This window comes from Eptatretus burgeri, chromosome 5 (assembly GCF_056783735.1).
Source record: "Eptatretus burgeri isolate ZD-2024b chromosome 5, Ebu_testis_v1, whole genome shotgun sequence".
Lineage (NCBI taxonomy): Eukaryota > Metazoa > Chordata > Myxini > Myxiniformes > Myxinidae > Eptatretus > Eptatretus burgeri.
Window position 1 is genome coordinate 43,704,433 of NC_140965.1, and position 16,852 is coordinate 43,721,284.

At 42.6% G+C, this 16,852-nt stretch overlaps 1 protein-coding gene across 1 annotated transcript in view; it reads left to right on the forward strand.

Moving 5' to 3' along the window:
- NUDCD3 (NudC domain containing 3) overlaps positions 1–9,531 on the forward strand; it is a 30,675-nt gene extending 21,144 nt beyond the window's left edge. The window contains exons 5-6 of the mRNA XM_085881654.1: positions 1,647–1,835; positions 8,325–9,531. Coding sequence (XP_085737780.1) covers positions 1,647–1,835; positions 8,325–8,435 — 300 coding nt within the window. The 3' untranslated portion in view covers positions 8,436–9,531. The remainder of the gene's footprint in view (positions 1–1,646; positions 1,836–8,324) is intronic.
- The last annotated feature ends 7,321 nt before the right edge of the window (positions 9,532–16,852 follow it).

Consider the following 16,852-nt stretch of genomic DNA (forward strand, 5'->3'; position numbering starts at 1 on the left):
TACATTCAAAATCAAAGATAATTTTGGAACACCCTGTACTTCATCCCGCCGTTAGACAGCAGTTGCATCACTGCTTTTCTGTAATTGATTAGATACTGGTCTGACGAATGGATCTCAGTCTCACCTGATCACTCCGCAAGTTTTGTCAATAGAATCCACCTATTTATTGCTGTGGTCAGAAACTGGAAGTGGTTCAGTCTGTGGAGTTAAGTTCTCACCATCAGCCATGGCCTCTCCAGGGCAGACCTTAATTGTACCAGAGCTGGCCTACAAAGCCAAGTGCAGACGAGGTACTTCCTCTGTCCTTCATAGTCATCCATTCAAAAAAAACCCCACTCAGCCTACAAGGTCACATTATTGGCATCCTCTTCAGTGTTACAGAAGCACAGGGCTTGTTGGTCTCACATCGCAGAGGCGTTGTTGGTTTCTATTTTTACCACCTCTCCCGTTGTCTAACTCGCTCTGCTCTCTCAGCCCTCCCACCCTCCCCACCTCCTCCACGAGGTATGTATTCTAAAATGCCCTAATGGTTATACAGCACTCCAAAAAGCAACGCTTTGTCTAACTCACTTTTTTGTTGTTCATCTTTTCTACAAGTTATAGAATTGCATTCCTGAGGCTGTTCAATTATACTCTTCCCTCCAGTGCGTCAAGTTATCTGTACACAACCATCACATGTCATTCCCTTCATCTCCACCCATGATCCTTTTGACCCATATTTACCTACTTAACCAATCCCTCTTGTTGGTTTCTTTTCCTCTTGTCCCATTATTCTCTTGCTTGTTGTGTCCACATGCTGTCAGCATATTGCCTATTTGCTCTGTCTTTTCACTCTTCCATGAGCTTAGATTTTGTATCCCCCTCCTCTTCCAAAAATAAAATTCTCAATGTGTCTGAGAAAGGAACGTGAAACCGAGGTTTCAGCCCCCACCAATTGTAAAGCTGTTTCACCCATTCCGTGCCCTAATGTAGAAGGTGCTTGTTAGAAGAATATGGAGTAGTGGTCTTCTGTATCTCATGAAATTTGTTCTTAACTTTCTGAGTTGAAATGCAATAGTGTCTTTTTGCAGGTTATTCTGGCTAGAAAGAATGCTGCAGAACAACTGTTGAGGATGATAAGATAATCCCCACATGGTGTTTTTAAACCCTTGGGCAACCTGAGCACTTTCTCCGTTAACCATTCAGTGTGATAGTACCTTGTCAGTGCCTTAACAATAGCACTGTGTTGAGCACCAATGGCAGCCTGAATTGTCCCCTCTTGAACCGCTCCAATGGCATGAACCAACTTATTTGGCGTTCAATGGTCCCGAGCCATTCCAACGTTGACCTACGCCACATGGATACCCAATTTATTGAGCATGTCAACATGGTCTGTGTGCAGAATTGTATGAATATTCTATAGGTGGTGTGATTTGCATGAAAATTCCCAGGATTGCTTGGCTTACAGACGATAAATATACAATTACACATCACACATCCAATTTTACAGCTGGGTTTCTTTCTTCAGTAGACAGTTTAGATGCATATGACCAAGACATCTTCAAACTGTGAATCTATTGTTTATTTCACAACTTAAAAGTTGAAGGTTTTGTTGGGCTGGTACACATGCTGTTCAATGTCATGAAACTTTACATGCAACTGCACAGGTAAACCTGAACAAAAGTGGGCCATACTGGTGGAATGCACTAATTGAAGGCGAGGAGCTAATCGACATTGAGAAAATCAACAAGGAGCGTTCGATGGCCACTGTGGATGAGGAGGAACATGCTGTGCTTAATCGGCTCACATTTGACTACAATCAGAAGATTCAAGGCCAGCCACAGAGCCATGAGCTGGTGAGTAGGTCAGAATTACAAGAGGTCGTTGGGATGAGGAGGAGAATGCATCGAGTTAGTGTCTCGTCCATTAAATGTAATAAAGATTGCGAGTCCTCAATGTGACTTTATTTTGTTGAAAGCTCCAAAAATGAGGAAGAAAATTTTGCTCTCTCTCCCCTTCCAACCTTCTTATTTGTCATACAAAATATTTTCTTCATCTGAGGAACATTTTCTATTTGGGAGAGCATCCCAGAGATGTAATAGGTTTCCACGGCTATGCATTGCTTATTTCTGCGAGTACGTAATTGTGTGAATGAATGCCAAAATCGTAATCCCAGGCTGTCAAATGTTAAATGGTTAATCTCTTTATTTTATGTATTTTCGATAGGATTTGGCAGTTGTGGTTCGAGTTTTAGTGTGGTGCAAGTGGGAGTTTTAATGTGTGTGCCTGAATGCAGTCTTTAAACAATCTCGACAGGCAGAGTGGTGACTCGAGTCACCAAATTTTGCGACTTGACGAAATTCGACTTGGAACTCGTGACATGCTTGCAACTTACGTGCGACTTGAGTTTATATTGACTTGACAATGTTCGGGAAATAATCGTTGAATAAACCGAATTCGCCACAAAGGTTAAAGGGAGTGTTCACTGTCCACGCAGGATGTGGTGTTCACACCACATCCAAGCAGCAAGTACCATTCTAAAGGCCCTGTCACACTTTTACGTTTTAGCCAGCGTATGCCGACGTATAAAAATTTGGCGAATACGCTGGCACACGTCGAATACGTCATGGGTAAGTTTGGTATACGTTAAGAGCATGCTGAAGCACGCTGGCATACGTCGTAGTACGCCGGGATCGTCGACAAATTTTAAGCATGCTGTAAATTTTTCGACGTATGCCAGTGTCTGACTCGCACGTTCCGCATACGCTGGCCATAAGTTGTAGACACGTTATGTGATCGTCGACACACGTTACTTGTAAGTTACTCATAAGTTGAAACACGTCGAGGTAATGTTTAGCGAACCCGAAACTTATTTCTAACCTATGAGTAACGTGCTTTGAACCTATGTGTAACGTATCTCCAACTCATATTGACTTATGTAGACGTATTTGACGTCTTCGGGACGACCACAGAACTTACTGAACGTGTTTCTAACTTACAGCTACCGTATAATGGTGTATTGGCAGCGTTTAGGGGAATTGGCTCAAGGTAGCGTTTAGGCTCAAGGTAGCGTTCTGGGCCCTGTTCTTTTTCTGGTTTTCATCAATGATCTCTCGGACTCTCTGGAAAATCCTCTATTTCTCTTTGCCGACGACTCCACCCTCTGCCGTACCATCTGTCATCCCTCAGACCGGCAAGCAGCAGCTTCTTCGCTCACTGCAGATCTGGATAAAATCACAAACTGGTCCAACACATGGAACATGTCTTTCAATCCAGACAAATCTCACACTCTCACTATCTCTTCAAAAGGACCGTTTAGAAACCCCCCCCCCATCCACTTTCTCAACAATCCTCTGGAAGAAGTCTTTTCTTTCAAGCTTCTGGGTCTCACTATCTGCCATGACCTTTCCTGGGAAAGTCACATTTCCAACCTCGCCTCAAAAGCCAGTCGCCGACTTGGAATCCTCCGTCGTGCAAAGTCCTTCCTCGGCCCTCTTGAGCTCCTGACCACTTACAAAGCTTTTGTCCGTAGCCTGATGGAGTACTGCTCTCCCCTCTGGGCTGGTGCTCCTGCCTCCCACCTTTCTCAGCTTCACGCTGTCGAAACCAGGGCATTTCGGATCATCGGCATCTCCCGTAATGAAGCTGAGTCTTTGGGCCTCTCACTCAATCACCGCAGGTTGGTCGGTGGTCTTTCTGTCTTCTACCGACTCCTCTCCAGCCTTGCCCCCCCTGCTCTCTCTGCGATTTGTCCCCACCACATTTCCACAGGGCGCTCAAGGTCCGCCAACAACCCCCTTCTGGTAAAACTACCAAAATCACGAATCACTGCTCATCTTCACTCTTTCATTCCTCTTTTTTCCCGCCTTTGGAATAAACTTCCTCACTCTATTCTTTCCCATTCTTCCCTCCAGGCTTTCAAAACAGCTGTTCACCACCACCTCTTATCTTCCCCCATCCAAATCCTCGATCTTTTCTACCCCCGATAATCCACCCAAGCCCACTTCCTTCAATTCCCCTGCTTTCCTTCCTGAAAGTCCCTGTAATGTCCATTTTGTATACCCCATGTACCACACCCCATCCCTCTCCCTTCCACAGTTCACCTAATGTGTCTGTTCCCCACTGTCTTGTCCCTTCCACTCCCGCCCCTCTTGTCTCATGCCTCCTTGCTGTGAGTTGTGTGATAGCTCTCATACGAGCCTCGACCAAGGTATACAAAAAAAAAAAAAAAATTGGTATATAAATGGGCTTCACAGGAGGAACCAGTCAGTGTTCCAGACTCCGTGGTTTTTTTCTTTTGTTGTTTTTTTTCTTCGGCATGACTGTGATGTTGACACTTCGATTTCTAGTGTGGTTATGATTTAAATCGTTGAGCGGCAGCATATTAATAGGCTACACCACGTGATAGTCGGCGATACGCTGCCGCGCGCTATGCATAAGTTAGACTATCGTTGGGCATAGGTTGTGAACGCCAACAACACGCTAAGCATTCGTTGGTATAAGTTATCTATAAGTTATCGAAACGTTACGAATACATTATGCATACGTCCAACTCGTTATGAATACGCCCAAAACTGAAAAAAAACATCAATAGTTCAGCGTACACCAGCATTTTACATACATTTTGATACGTTGCCATACGCTGGCTAAAACGTCAAGGTGTGACAGGGCCCTAACCAACGTGGCTACGTGGGAAAATGTTGTTCAAACCACGAATACAGTATTCGTCCAGGGGAAATTGGCTCCTCCGATTTAAAAAAAAAAAAAAAAATTGTGGTGATTTACATATCGATGTCAGGTGACTTGAATTCTTTAAACCTCGTCAATAATTGTAAATTATATCATGACATCTTTTAAAAAAGAAAACGTAAAAAAGTATGGCATCTTAAAAAAAAACAAAAAAAACAATTTAGAAAAAAAATCGGTCTTAAAAACGATCAATGCTGAATTTCAATTATCTATCAAATTCTAGCAATCTCTGTGTCTGTCTGTCTGTCTGTGACTGCTGTTTCTTGACAACCACTGGTACGATCTAATTGAAACTTGCCAGCTATATTGCTGGGGTCCGGTGGATGTGCCTTTTCAAGGTTTGATATTAATCGGACAAGTGGTTCCCAAGTTATGGCCATTTATTTACCAAACCAATGACAGGACACGGTGCTATGACGTCATGATTGATGTCACAATTCTTCGTCTGCTTTTTTTTTCTTCTTTTTTTTTTGCACGTACGGGCACGCACATACGGGCACGCACTAGTATTTCAAATGAACTTTTTTTGTAGTAATTGTTAAAGCTCAATTCTGTTAATTTGCTGTTAAGCTCAATTCTGACGTTTTAAATTTTGAAAATCGGTTCAGATTAAGAGTTTGTACAGCGTTTTATTAACAGTGTGCGGAAATTAAATAATAATAAAAAACGGAGACACCCGGAGTTTAGGTGCGCGGCATATGTAGAGCTGCACGGCTCTGAAAACGCGATTAAACACAAAAAGAAGAATAAGAACACCTGGTCTCACATCAAAAGAAGAATTATTCACAATAGTCAATAGCTCGTCTCATAATAGAGCGCCCACCTCAAATAAGTTTGTGTGCATCCGTTAACAGGCTGCGGGCGATCACGTGACCTTCAAAAAGGGTCGCTTTGTGTTTCGTGAGTGCCTCGGCTTATGTCGCCAGATTACTTCACGTATCATCCATTCTATCCATCAAGATGTCAAAGCGTTCATTCACCACAGCGTTCAAACTCTCCGTCTGCCAGACTGCAGGAGAGTTTGAGAACCGGGAAGCTGGCAGGTGATTCGGCATGGACAAGTCTGCCATCTGGCACTGGCGAACAATCAAGGCAACGATAGAGAAGGTGCCAAGGAAGAAGAAGGCACTGAGGGGAAAGTCAGTGAAGTGGCCTCAGCTTGAGGAGAGTCTTGTCGCTTGGGTCTGGGAGAAGAGAACGGGTTCTGCCATCTCAACACTTGCCCTCAGGCTGAAGGTGAAGAGCTTAGCTCAGGAGGATGACATTGTGGACTTCACGGCCAGCTTGTCATGGGCCTGCAGGTTCATGGCACGCCATCAACTGTCGGTCCGACGCTGCACACACATCTCCCAGCATCTACCCGATGATATGGCTGATAAGATGATGCGCTTCCAATCCTACATCATCAAGCTTCGCCAAGAGCATGAATATCCCCTCAGCAGGATTGGGAATGCCGACCAGACCCCCCTTACCTACGACATACCGAGAGAGACTACAATCAGAGTGAAGAGGTAGCACAATGTGATGATCAACACTACTGGTCATGAGGACCGAGTCACCGTCATGCTCGCCTGCACTGCAGACAGTGGCAAACTTCCCCCGTATGTCACGTTGAAGAGGAAGACGATGCCCAAAGACAAGTTTCCAGCCGGCATCATGGTTCGTGCGCAGAAGGGGTGGATAGACGAGGGACTGGTCCAGGACTGGGTGCGCACGGTCTAGAGTCATCGGCCGAATGGTGGTCTCTCCCCACATGACCGAGCATGCTAGTCCTGGATGCGTTCAGATGTCACAAGACCGATGACACCAAAGTGCTGCTCCGTCGGACCAACACAGATTTCATCGTCATCCCAGGTGGGATGACATCGCTCCTGCAGCCCCTCGATGTGTCCATCAACAAGCCGTTGAAGGACAGGCTATGTCGCTGCTGGTCCGACTGGTTAATGAGTGGGGAAAACACCTACACCAAGAGCGGGAGGATGAGAAAGGTCGACCTTCCGATGATCTGCGGCTGGATCGTCAAGGTGTGGGAGAAGATACCGTCGGACATCATCAAGTGAGCATGTCTGAAATTCTGCATCTCCAACAACGTAGACAGCACAGAGGACGACATCATTTTGGAGGTGGAGGCTGCGACAGTGATGGGGACTTGCTCTACCCTGATTCGGACAAGGAGTTACGTGCCGTCTTCGACGAGGAAAACATTGACGAGGATTACCTCGGGTGTAGCTAAATAGCTTCATCAAACCCAAACGGCCCTTTTCAGGGCCACAAATCCACAATAAACATGTATGATACCAGTAATGAATCCCTTTTCTTCCTTTTTCTGGGAACTTAAAAATAATAATAATAAATATGAAAGAACTAGAAGGGCACTTGGTAGAGCGCATGCGTCCACCACGTAATGCCTGATCCATGAGAACATATTTGGCCCAATACATTTTTGAAATATCATGCTATACAGGACTATGTTGTTTTTGGCCCTATCTGTCAATGGTGAAGAATCACTTTAAAAAAATTAATAATTCTCGTATCCAGATCCGGATTCGGATCTTCACTAAAATCGAACCAATTCGTCCTCGTCACGCATCTAACTTGTCCACCAAGTTTCATCCGAATTAGTCCACAACTTTTTGAGATATCGTGCTATTATATCATTTTTGGCCCTGTTTCTCAATGGTGATGAATCGCTAAAAAATTCTAGTAGTCGGATCCAGATCCGGATCTTCAACAAAATAGAATCAGTTCGTCCTTGTCACACTCCGAACCTGTCCACAAAATTTCATCTGGATCCATCCATAACTTTTTGAGATCCTTTACATAAACAGACAGACAGACAGACAGGGGTGAAAACATAACCTCCTTCACCTTCGGTGGCAGAGGAAAAAATAAAAACTTCTTGGTATCCTTTCCTCTCTCTTCAACTTCTTGAAAATGAGAATAAGACTGTTAGACGGAATTAAGCAGACATGGGAGTAAGCATGTTAATACCTCCGTCACTTTGATCCGGAAAAAGTTATTCTGCAAACGTATTTCGATCCAGATCGGAAAATAAAATGATCAACATATTCATTTCTTTTGAGGGTGAAAAACATTGATGCGGTTAATACACCGGAAAATGTGTTGTGTTCAACAGCGGTGCGGTTTATACACCGGAAAATATAGAAAGTATATTATTAAAATCTCCTTTCCTATTGCACATTGAATGCTTTGGCTACACGTGTAAGCCATTTAAGCTGAGGTTACTGACTAGTTTTTTGTACATATGTTCAACGAGGTTTACGAGATATGAGAAGTAAATTTAAAATAAATTTACTTTTGTTGGAAACGAAGCAAATGTTCAATGTATTAAGTTGAATCAAACAGCATTTATTTTCAGAACATTCAATGCAATATACGTACATTGATTGCCCCTGTGTCTTAATTCCTTGATAGCTTGTACTCCAAGGTTGATAAGTAAATGTGGGACTTGACACAAGTGGAAGACAAGTAATGCTATTGTGATGTGAGACTTCATTCAAGTGACTTGTCATCTCTGTTTACAGGTATTAATAATGTGTGACATTTATTATTATTGTTATTATTATTATTTGCAGAAGGTGCACAAAATGCTGCAAAAAGGTTGGGATGCCGAAGGGTCACCATTTAAAGGCCAAATGTTTGATCCATCCATGTTCAACATATCTCCAGATGCTGTCCAGTTCTGAAGCATGGAACCTGTTCACTGGGCTCAAGTTGTGTTGTCTTGGTGTCTATTTGTTAAAGATTGGACTTTGTATTGATATGCTTGAGGCAGGCTATGATCTTCAGGGCGGTGGGTGAAAAGATGAGAAGATTTCAAGGTATGCAGTTTGTGGATGTTTCTACATGCAAAACATGCCATGACAGATCTCTGTCAGCACAATTATCCTCCACTTGCACACTAGCTTTCCTGTTGCAATAGAAAAGACATCAACATCACTGTACGTGTGGTACATCAAAGTTAAAGCATGTTCAGCATCAGCTGGACACAGCGCACAACAGCATGTGGCTGTGACATTACTTGTGATGTTGTCGACAAGATTGAATTCTTACCTAGACTAACACTTTTAACAGAGTGGCTTATTCCATATTCGGGAAATGGAATTGCTGTTGCAAGTCGGAAGTTATTGCTATGACCTATAGGAGGAACTTTCAGCATACCACATTGTATCCATTTTTTTTAAAAAACTGGAAAGCCAGCATCCTTTGAAAGCACTGAGCTACATTTCTACACAATTCAATGACTGTCAGACAGACTGCCAATATATTTTTTTCTCAGGTGTTGGCAACCATCTGGTTGGGTGACTTATTTCAGCAACTCGGCAGAAACTACAAATTTAATTGGCATGATGGGTAATCGAGTCAAATAAGAAGTTATTTTCCTGTTCCATATGTAAAAGTGGGGTTATTCTTGATCTCGCTCTCCCCTCCACACACACACACACACACACACACACACACACACACACACACACACACACACACACGCACACACACACACACACACACACACACACACACACACACACACACACACACGCACACACACACACACACACACACACACACACACACACACACACACACACACACATATCACTCGTCTCTCTTTCCATAGCCCTTTGCAGTTACCCTCAGTTCTTTCCTTTGTGTACATAATATGTAGATGTTGGTTATCTATTCTGGTCATGAACTGCTATGCGGGGTGAAAAACTCAATATTTTTAACATTATTGACTTTGTGATCTCAAAACATTAATAAAAATATGTTACTGATTCAAAATTGTGCAACATTGAAACTCTATTCTTGACTTCTTGCAAAGAAATGCACAGTCACAACTTGCTTGCTACACCTAAAGTATCATGGCCATCATTTTTGACATTCTGGAATACCTCTCCATTTTTAAACAGGTAATTTATACCAATTATCAAGATGACATATGTAAGTATATACATAGTATTCTCACAACCTGACACTTCAGGCCAGCTGTCCAGCCATTGGGTGTAAAGCAGTGGGGTGGAGTGAGAGCAGCTGAACACTAATATAACCCATCCATGTATAATGGGATATTTTAAACTCTAACTGTGAAAAATTGACAAACACCCTGAAATTCGAACATGTTCTGTAACTTGTCATAACAATTAAGCCATGTACCAAGTTTCAGTTGAATATGTTAAAGAGCATGGGAAAAGGTCAGAAAAAAATAAACCCCACAGATGGGACACCCGGCAAACCTATAGTTCCCTCCGATGAAACCGGTAGCAGGACTAATAAGTGATTAATTGGTTGAACAATGTTGTATTGTATGGGGTGACCAAAAGGAGCATCATGATAATGTGAATGAATCCCTGCGTTCCACTGTTCAGCACACTGCCCATGCGTTATTAGTTTTCAAGCATCTGATTTCCTGTGCGGCATGTTCGAAAACCTTTTTTTAATATAAAAATGTATTAAATATACTTTAAAATAAAATAAATTGAAGTAAATGGACGTGTGTACTATAAGGGATAACGCGTTGGTTGGAGGGGGTTTATGGTGAAGCAGGGTGAGCACGGCTATCTCTTTTGTCAGTAAAGAACCCCATGGAGAGAACGTTGTGTGAACTGGCGGAAGAGTGTCGGGGAGTGGGGGTGTGAATGGGTAGTTAACTCCCGGTCATATTTCCTGCGTTTAACGCTCAGCGTGGTATGTTCAAAAAAGCAGTGTTCGTGGGAATGGATCGAACGTTCGAAAGACCGAAACATGGTTATGAAGTTATCATGTTCGTGTGAATGGATGTTTGGAAGCCGGGTGTTAATAAACCGGGGACTGCCTGTATTTTGAATTTGTTTTATATTCCCAGGGATCAGATGTCGCATCACTTTATTTTTGAAGTTGCAAAATGCAATTCTCATTGAGTCATGAATAATATATACTGCTATAAAGGCCTAGCCAAGCGCGAGATGTAACACGAATGATGTCCCAGACGTAACACCGTCATCTCACTAAATCCGTCATCTTGCCACCAAGCATCTGACATTCAGCATCACCTACAGACGTCAGATGGTCAGATATATGGGTTATGGTGTTCAACTGCCGTCAGTGAACCAACATGATGGGTTGGGTGCTGGGCGCCAGAATGACGTGCATGTCCGTAGAAGCTTGGCGTGAGACCACGCCATAATGACGTCCCAGTGAAAAGAACGTGACACAAAGATGGACAGAAAAATCTGCCTATTGGTGAGGCTATCGGTAAGATATTTGATGAATTGTGCAAATTGGGATAAAGGCATCAAACTTGGTACACATAGAGTACTCCCCAAACTGATCATTTTATGATGGGGAGCCACTGTACCAGTACCCCCTGGTGGCCAGCAGTGCCACCTATTGGCAGTGGGCCAAGGCAACCTGATTCTCACAAATGATATTCTTCAAATGTTTGCAACTTCACAACTACACTTTTTTTTTTCATTCAGATTTCACAGCGATGATGTGTGGACATTCTTAAATACAACCACATCATTGTTTATGTGAATAAACCCTATTGTCAGTGGGAAAAAATTATCATTCCTTGAAAAGCTGTTCAATTCTACTTTGTTTGGGTACGAATGGGCATTTTCTTTTCTCTTCCTATCCAGATGGCAAAAAACACTCCATATAGCTGTAGCCAAAATGTCAAAGCCATGGAGAAGTATACACCCAAGTACTACAAACACACAAGACAATGCTGACTTTACAGATTAGAGTAAATGTCGATTGTGTTAAGAGGAAACATCAGAAGCTCTTCAGTGCCCAGTGATGACAAAGCAGACTCAGGATCTGGATACAAGTCACTTGCTCAACGTTTGCTTCAATTTAATTAAATAGATGTGCTACCCTTCGACATCAAGCGACTTGTTAGTGAAACCAGTATCAAAGAAACACTGGCAGAAAACAGAGCTGTTATCCACAAGTCTTGTTGTTTGAAGTACAATAACAGCAAGTTGCAATGGGCAAAAAAAAAGACACCCTGTAGAGACTCATAGTGACAATGGAGCAAATAGAAGATACACTCTCCTGTCAACACCGAAAGTGAACGAGCCAAATCGAGTTTGTTTAATCTATGATGAAGGAGATAATGTTGACTCCTTACATGAAAAAACTAGCTTTAAGCTGGATGCACATGTCAGTGTGTGTTCAAAAGCTTCAGGATGAACAACTGTTATCAAAGTGAAGTGCTGAGAATTTTGTAGCACAAGATGCAAAATATTATTCAGTGTTTGGGGTGTCTTTTTATAATGAAGCAGAGAGAAAACAGACGAAAGAGTGTTTGGATGATAAAGATAAGATCATACATGGCATTGTATTAGCAGAAGTTGTTGCCTATATGTAAGTACTGAGACAAAATAGTTACACAGTTCCCATCATGAAACTGTCTGAACTTTCCAAACTCTACACCAAATGTCTTGAGCAATACCAAATCACTACAACTAGCAGTATCCACACAACAAGATTAAAGGAATGTATTTTAGCTCATTTTCCAATAAGCCTGGTGTTGGTTTCGTGGTTCGGGTGGCGGCTTGGGATCCTAGGGTCCTGAGTTCAAGCCCCGTTGGGCCGCTGATTTAACACACCAGGAGGTTGACTCAGCCTGTCATCCTTCCGAGGTCAGCAAAATGAGTACCAGTGCACTGGTAAGGGGGACACTGCATCAGCGGCATAGCCGCGTCCCAACCAATGATGCAACCAGCAGCCATAGGCTGCACGAGAGAGAGAGAGAGAGAGAGAGAGATATATATATATATATATATATATATATATATATATATATATATATATATATATATAGCTCATTTTCCTGACCTACAGGCTCTCAGGGCCATGAGGTACTCCTTACCTTCAACAACAACATTGTCACGATCTTAAGAAGGTTATGGAGATAACGCTGATGACGACGGGATCCATTTGATAAAAGCTGCAAATATAGTGCATGGCGAAATGTTCAAATCAAAGTCCACATTTAGCGGCTCGTTCACAGACCGATGCCAGCAAGACTGTCACAGTCACTCTTGACACGAGTGCAAATGATATTGGATGGCCCAAGTATCATAGATCAGTCTTAAAAATGTAGAATCCAACCACCCAGCATTGTCTATCGTAGAACTTTTGTTGTACAACAGCCATTCCTATTGATCAAGCAAACTAACCAATGCATACCCTTCCTATCTACCTGGGCTTGAAGGTGCATGCTCTTACACGAAAGAGAGACCTCGTTGATTACTTGATCAGCTTAGGACTGTCTGTCATAATGACAGGGTCTTGTTGCATCAACAGAGTTTGCAAATGTATGTGAACAGTAAAACAACCAGAGAGTTTGTGTCAAAGCCACCCAGTGCTCGCCTGTTAATACATTTATCGTTTTTAAAAGACTAGTCTAATAATATTTTTTATAAAGCATTGCAGTAAAGTCTGATCTAAATAATTTTAAAGCAATATATGTATTTGTATATTGTAATCAGTAAAAAATAGTGTGGTAGATAAAAACATTAGAAAGGAAAAAACTTTAATGTTGATGTGCGACAAAAAAGTTAAGTTCAAAACAGGTCAAAAATTAAAAAAAAAAATTGAAATTATTTTTTAATTTCAACTTCACTACACCAATAGTATACCCCAAAGGAACCTCCATGCCAAATATCAGCATCCTAGTACACATATTAAATGAATGGCAAGCTTCTAAATAACTTGCACCAAAAACTTTAACATTTTGACGCTGACGCTCACGCCGGAGGTATCGCTATAGCTCTCTGTTCTTCGAACAGGCGAGCTAAAAATGGGATAGTGTGCCCTCAGCATATGCGAACTGGCCTGTTTACGGCAGGTGCAATTGACAACATTGAGCATAACCCAAGCTTAACAATTGCACAAAGATCCTTCCATGATACAAGCATCTCCCCATTTCAAAACCCATTCAATAATTGTCCAGGCTCTGAACATGAACGAACATCTGTGTACAACATCTTCTCTGAGAGAAAAGGACTTGCACCTCTCCTGGATAGCTACACTGTTGTTCCTCCCATGATTCTCCCCAAAACGGACCCTTCTGTTCCTGCAGCCAATGACCCCATCGTATCTGACGGCATACTCTTCAACAAAGTTGTGTTGGATGAATCCAGGTAGCTAGTTCGTGTCCACAAAAGCTCCAAGATGGAAGCCTGCCAGAGGGAGCAACCGTTACTTGGTCAAGCTATTATGCCTCAAAGGTGAAGGCGAACAAGTGGGAGGTGTGTCCAAGGTGTCTTATGCTCCTGTATCTTGACGAGGCCAAGTCGGTGGCAATTATTAGTCATGGCATGAATGTGATAAAGCAGACAACACCCCTCTTAAACCCAAGATAAATACCAGTGTTCATAGTGGACCAACCACTCTATGCAACATCTAAGCAGGTGCAATGGATCTGGCCTGATGTATAAGGTGAGGACCACTATGTGGTGATTCTTGGTGGATTCCATAGAGTTAACAGCTCTCAGGTACATAGGAAACTAGTTGGCAGGAAAGGGGTGGACTGAAGCTCTGTGCAGGCATGAATTGCAAATGCTGGTGTGGCAGACTCATTCATCAAAGTGGCACATTGCACCTGCACACAGCATGCACTAAACATCCTCCAATAAGTACATGTAGTTACAGAACACCCAGGTGATCTTCAATTTGATTGGTGTACTGATTGAATGAACCAAAGCCCTCACTTCATGTGTTGGAACATCACTATAGTTGTTGTTTCTAATCCTCACCTTTGCAAAGGCCCTGTCACACCTTGACTTTTTAGCCAGTGTATGGCAAGGTATCAAAATGTATGTAAAACGCTGGCGTACGCTGAATTATTGATGTTTTTTTCCAGTTTTGGACGTATTCATAACGAGTTGGACGTATGCATAACGTATCAGTAACATACACAGAACGTTTCAATAACATTTAGATAACTTGTATCAACGAATGCTGAGCGTCTTGTCGGCGTTCACAACCTATGCCCAACGATAGTCTAACTTATGCATAGCGCGGCAGCGTATCGCCGACGATCACATGGCGTAGGCTATTAATAGGTTGCGGCTCAACGATTCAAATCATAACCGCACTTGACATCAAAGGGTCAAGGCCCTGTCACACCTTGACGTTTTAGCCAGCGTATGCCGACGTATGACAAATTTGCCAAATACGCTGGCACACGTCGAATACGTTATGGGTAAGTTTTGTATACGTTAAGAGCACGCTGAAGCATGCTGGCATACGTCCTAGTATGCCGAGTACGTCGACAAATTTTCAGCATGTTGAAAATTTTCCGACGTATGGCAGCGTATGACACACGTTCCGCATATGCTGGCCATAAGTTGTAGGCACGTTACGCTATCGTTGACACACGTTATCTGTAAGTTACTTATAAGTCGAAACACGAGGTAATGTTTAGCGTCAGTGTTCCAGACTCCCTGTTTTTTTTTGGGGGGGGGGGGGTTCTTCGGTATGACGGTGATGTTGACACTTCGATTTCCAGTGCGGTTATGATTTAAATCGTTGAGCGGAAGCCTATTAATTATATTATATTATAACCGCACGAGAAATCAAAGTGTCAACATCACCGTCATACCGAAGAAAAAAACCAAAAAAAAAACCAGGGAGTCTGGAACACTGACGCAAACCATTACCTCGACGAGTTTCGACTTATGAGTAACTTACAAGTAACGTGTGTCAACGATCGCGTAACGTGCCTACAACACGTTACTCATAGGTTAGAAATAAGTTTCGGGTATGCTAAACATTACCTCGACGTGTTTCGACTTATGAGTAACTTACACGTAACGTGTGTCGACGTGTGTCAACGATCGCGTAACGTGCCTACAACTTATGGCCAGCGTATGCGGAACGTGTGAGTCATACGCTGGCATACGTCGGAAAATTTCAAGCATGTTAAAATTTATCGACGAGCTCGGCGTACTACGACGTATGCCAGCGTGCTCTTAACGTATACAAACTTACCCATAACGTATTCGACGTGTGCCAGGGTTTTAGACAAATTTTTCATACGTCGGCATATGCTGGCTAAATCGTCAAGGTGTGACACGGCCTTAATGTCAATCAGAGGGGAAAACTTCCACCTCTATGTTGAAAGTTTGTAAAAGATAGCACATTGGTGCTTCACCTTGGACCACACAAACTTTGCACGCTGGCTACCCATACATGTGCGTGACATGGTCATGCAAGCCGGTTCACATGGCTTCCATCCCAGAAGCATTCCTGAAAGGACATTTTGTGGACGTGAGGATGCAAAAGAGGGTGCAACTATTTTCAGCTCTCGCTATTGACCAGGCACATGAGCAAAGAACGCTCTCATCAAGGGTGATGGAGGGGATGTTGGCCTCACTGAAAACCCACGAACACTACATTGGTGGATGGTAGGTGGACTTGAGACAGCAAGAGTTATGCAATAATTTGAAAGCACCATGGACAAAAAAAATGCAATACAAACACCAAAATATCATGATGTGTCACCAAGTAACCAAACACAATTCATCAAAAAAGTCAAAGCATAAGTCACTGTTATAGAGGAAATGTGCAACCCCTTTCTTGAAGAAGATGAAATCATTTTGGTACTTCACATGAAAAAAAATTGTCAGTTGTGAAATGGCAGGAACAGTGAGGAGTGTCGAAAGGTTTGGAAAGTAGCAAGACGATCCATTTGTGCATGAACGGCTCATTAACAAAACCAAATCAATGGTAGCAACAATAAGCAAAAACAAGTTGCCAGTGTTCTCCCACATGAAAATGAAGCTATCATCTCTCAAGAACGACTGTTCCCCTCTTCTCTCGGCTATATATTGCCTGTCAAACAAGAGATGGGAATCTCGATGACTTCTTTACCCATGAAAATCAAGCATCCCCACCTTCTTTATCAGATATTGTTGAGCTGAACAGTGGAACCAAATCTAAACTTGTAACGTGCTCAGAAAGCCTTGTTGCACCAATACCAGACATACCGGATATCAACGCCATCAACATTTACAGTGCTGTCAGAGTGAATATTTTGAGCCCCAGGCATGCAAAAACATTTGGAGAGTATGCTGCAACTATATTCCAACCATTTGTTGCATGCCAACTT